The sequence below is a fragment of the Chinchilla lanigera genome, unplaced genomic scaffold (assembly GCF_000276665.1).
Source record: "Chinchilla lanigera isolate Chin_1 unplaced genomic scaffold, ChiLan1.0 scaffold00178, whole genome shotgun sequence".
NCBI lineage: Eukaryota > Metazoa > Chordata > Mammalia > Rodentia > Chinchillidae > Chinchilla > Chinchilla lanigera.
This window is the reverse complement of record NW_004955579.1, coordinates 51,784-55,807: the sequence shown is the minus strand read 5'-3', so window position 1 is coordinate 55,807 and position 4,024 is coordinate 51,784. Positions and strand designations below refer to the sequence as shown.

At 61.2% G+C, this 4,024-nt stretch overlaps 1 protein-coding gene across 1 annotated transcript in view; it reads left to right on the top strand.

The window, feature by feature from the left end:
- Positions 1 to 3,946, top strand: part of Mnx1 (motor neuron and pancreas homeobox 1) — a 23,124-nt gene extending 19,178 nt beyond the window's left edge. Inside the window, exons 9-11 of the mRNA XM_005414103.2 lie at positions 3 to 228; positions 2,664 to 2,824; positions 3,311 to 3,946. Of these exons, the coding sequence (XP_005414160.1) occupies positions 3 to 228; positions 2,664 to 2,824; positions 3,311 to 3,628 (705 nt within the window). The 3' untranslated portion in view covers positions 3,629 to 3,946. The remainder of the gene's footprint in view (positions 1 to 2; positions 229 to 2,663; positions 2,825 to 3,310) is intronic.
- The last annotated feature ends 78 nt before the right edge of the window (positions 3,947 to 4,024 follow it).

Below are 4,024 nucleotides of genomic sequence, written 5' to 3'. Positions count from 1 at the left end.
AGGCGGCGCTCTACGGCCATCCGGTCTACGGCTACTCGGCGGCGGCGGCGGCGGCGGCCCTCGCCGGCCAGCACCCCGCGCTGTCCTACTCGTACCCGCAGGTGCAGGGCGCGCACCCCGCTCACCCCGCCGATCCCATCAAGCTGGGCGCCAGCGGCTTCCCACTGGACCAGTGGCTGCGCGCGTCCACCGCGGGCATGATCCTGCCCAAGATGCCGGACTTCAACTGTGAGTACCGAGCCCCCCGTCCCCGGGCCGCGCCTGCCCTGTGCCCTCGGCCCCGCGCGCGGGGAAGCGCAGCGCAGCCCAGGCTCACGGCCGGCGTGCATGGCCACGAACGATCAAGATGGCCACGCGCAGGCCGGGCCTTCTCTTCCTCTCTTAGCGGGAAGGGGCAGCTGGAGGTGTGAGACCGAGATGTAATGATTAACCTGCAGGCTGCAGAAGGAAGTGAGGAAGCGAGGGCGGCGTGGAGCGCCCTGGGAATGAGGGTCAGGGACCCCCGCCCCCGTACACACGGCGTCCATCCCCGGGTTCCCCGTTCTGGGCTCTAGACAGACCCTATCCCTCCCAGGAAAGGGAGACTCCAGGCCAGCAAACGAAAGAAATGCGCTCAGCGAGGTTCTTTGCCGGCAAGCCGTGCTCGGGCGATCCCTGGCCCTTGCCAGGCTCTGCCCTCCTGCGGAAGGCCACGGGATCCCCTGCGATGCCCGCAAGGCCTGGCTCCCGGGCTAAGCAGCAGGTGCCTGCACCAGAAGCCAAGGCATAGTGAGGCATTCCGGGAGGTGCGAGCCAGGAAGGGCCACCCAACCCCAAACCAGGGCGGCTGAGCTGCGGGAAACCTCAAAGAGGCCTGGGTTTGGCTGCCCAGCTCGTCCTCCCGCCTGCGCCCCACCCGGGTCGGCTGCCTCTGGCCAGCGGGGAGCAGAAGATGTGTATAGCTTTATGCCTCCAGCCGCCCAACACCCAAACAAAGAGACCCCATTGTTTCCGTCTGAGTGGATTTGTTTAGACTGGGGAGATACAGGCCTGGGAGGGAAAAAAGGCAAAAGAGAAAACAGAAATAAACACTTGCCAGAATTCAGATTCCTCTGCTAGAAGCCGAGGTTGTGACTAAACAGAGAAAAGCTAAGACCCCAGCGTGCTGGAGAAGTCGCAAGGGGGTGAGAGAATCTCCACTGCCGCCCTCGGCTCTTCCCAGCGGGCTCCAAGGAGACCCTGCTGGTCAGTGTCCCTTCCCTCTGAGACGCAGAGGGGAGGCTCCCCCACGCCGGACATCTCCGTGGCTTGCTGATCGGTGCCCCAAAGCCAGAGCACCCTGTGGGTCTGGTCTGGGAGTCCAGGGGAGCACTCTGCGGAAAGCCGCCCTATGACCTGAGTTCCCTGGACCTGGGATCCTTAGCTATCCACGGAGGGTGGCCACGGAGGCCTCCCAGCACAGGAGGGGGCGCGGTTCCCAGGCCACCCAAGTCCTTTGTACAACCTGAGGTCACCCTAAGTTGGTGGACGAGGATCCCTTGACCACACACCTTGTCCATCTCTGATCGCTGATCTTGCCCAAGGAAACTGCAACTAGTTCTTTTTTTTTTTTTTTTTTTTTGGTACTGGGAATCGAATTCAGGACCTTGCGCTTGCCAGGCAGGCAGTGTGCCACCAAGCTGTATCCCCTTCTAAGTTTGGGAAAGGAATCTGCGCCCCGCCACCCCAAAGGGCAATCAGAAATGCAAGCAGCACATCGGAATGTGTATTCTGGGGCTCCTCTCTCCCCTGGAGAATCTGCATGGTTTCCTTTAATTGGTCGTCTCTGCCTGTTGGATGGCATTTCCCAAATGGTCCCTCCGGAGCCGGTGTTTTAATTAAAGTTCTAATGTATTGTCAAGTTGGGAATTCGGGGCCTTGTTTGACTAAAGCAGGGGGCGTGAGCTGTCCCATAAAGCAAATTGCCCCTCCCCAGGGAAGCTGAGCTCATCCCCGCGGGCCGGCCTCCTGTCTTTTTTCTGCTTTCTTTCCTTTATTGTCTAACACTTGTCAGACTCCTGGGAAATCAAGGGAAGTCTCCTTTTGAGGTCATAAAATTCTCTGTGATGTAACCGTGCGAAATTATGTAAATAAAGCTGCGGAGGCCTCCTGGAACACACAGAAAGCCGGATCCGCCCACGCCTCAGCCTGTAATTTGGGTAATGAGGATCTCCAGCGCGGGCGTCCCACCTCCTCGGGCCTTGCGCCCCAGAAAAGGGGCTTCTCAGGAAGAATATTTGAAATGTGGGGGGTTTATGAAGAGCGTGTTTAGCCCTTTTCCTTCCTTCTTCCTCGTCTTTTTTCCTGCTTTCCTGCTGTAAGGACTGGGGCTGGGACCAGGTCTGTCAGGAGGAGGCTTGCTCTTCCCCTAACCTGTGTGCTGGGTTGGGGGTTGGGCAGGAGGTTTGGTACCCCGCCCCCGCCAGCGCTCCTCCGGCCTCTGGGAACCCCGCTCTTCCCAAGCTGGCCCAGTCCAGAGCCGGAGGGAGTGCCAGGCAGCGAGAAAGCAAAGGTCCCACTGCGCCCCAACCCTCCCAGAGTCCTGGGTCTGAAGTGCTGTTGGTGGTGTGGGGTGGGGTGGGGGCACGCTGAGCCCCTCAGGGGTCCACGCTCCTCCCGGGGCCTCACGCACTGTCTCCCCGCAGCCCAGGCACAGTCGAGCCTCCTGGGGAAGTGCCGCCGGCCGCGCACAGCGTTCACCAGCCAGCAGCTGCTGGAGCTCGAGCACCAGTTCAAGCTCAACAAGTACCTGTCGAGGCCCAAGCGCTTCGAGGTGGCCACCTCGCTCATGCTCACGGAGACCCAGGTGCGCCGCCGCCGCCGCCGCCGCGAGCCCCGTGCGGGCTGCATGGGGGGGACGTGGCCACCCCCACCTTCCTGGGGAGGAGACGTGCCGCTTGACTAGGATGCAGACTGAGACTCCGGGCGAGGTTCACAGCCGTTGCAGGGGATCTTTATGAGCACCCATCTGTCTAGTTCAGGAGGCTGGGCTGGGACAGACAGTGTGACCCTCCGGCTTTCTAAGGCAGGCACCCCCGGCCACATTTCGTTACTGAGCGAGAGGAGGGGATGCCCTGAGATTGACCGAGCCAGCCGGGCCACCCTGGCCTTTCTGCAGGTGGAGGGTGCAGATAGAAAGCTGGGGACACGGCCTGGCTCCGGGGACTCCCTACTCTGGGGACACGGCCTGGCTCAGGGGTGGGCTGCTGTGTAGGGAGCCGCCATCCCTCGGGGCGAGGCACCCCTTGGGGAGCGCTGCGGCCCCTCACACTGCCGCTGCTCGTACCCGCAGGTGAAGATCTGGTTCCAGAACCGCCGGATGAAGTGGAAGCGCAGCAAGAAGGCGAAGGAGCAGGCGGCCCAGGAGGCCGAGAAGCAGAAGGGCGGCCCGGGCGTGGGCAAGGAGGACAAGGGTGAGGAGGAGCTGCAGGGGCCGCCCGCGCCCGGGGACAAGAACGGCGGCCGCCGGCTGCGGGACTTGAGGGACAGTGACCCCGAGGAGGATGAGGACGAGGACGAAGAGGACCCGTTTCCCTACAGCAATGGCGCAGGTGCCCTGGCCGCCTCCTCTGACTGTTCCTCGGAGGATGAGTGTCCCCCGCCGCAGTAGGGTCCCCGCCGGCCCCTGGGTCACCGAGGGACAGGAAGGAGGCCAGGAAGGCGGCCGGCGGCTTGCGCCTGGACTCGGCACTTTCTCACGCAGTTTCTGGTGCTGGCGGGAGGCTTCGGGAAGCACCGAGCTCCTCCTGACCCGAGCCAGCCCCTTGCTTCCGCACTGGCGGCAACCGACAGTGTTCCAGTGACCTCTGAAACTTGAAACTTCTCTGGAAATGCCATTCTCGGTACAAAAGAAAGAGGGTTTTATGCTTCTGTATCTTAAGGGGAAAAACGTATGTCATGAGCGCTCAAACTGCTGGAAATCTCAAAACTGTACTGTCTTTATTTTTGTATATTGTATTTATATATAAAGAAAGAAATGTCTACTTATGCATGCTAAATTATTATT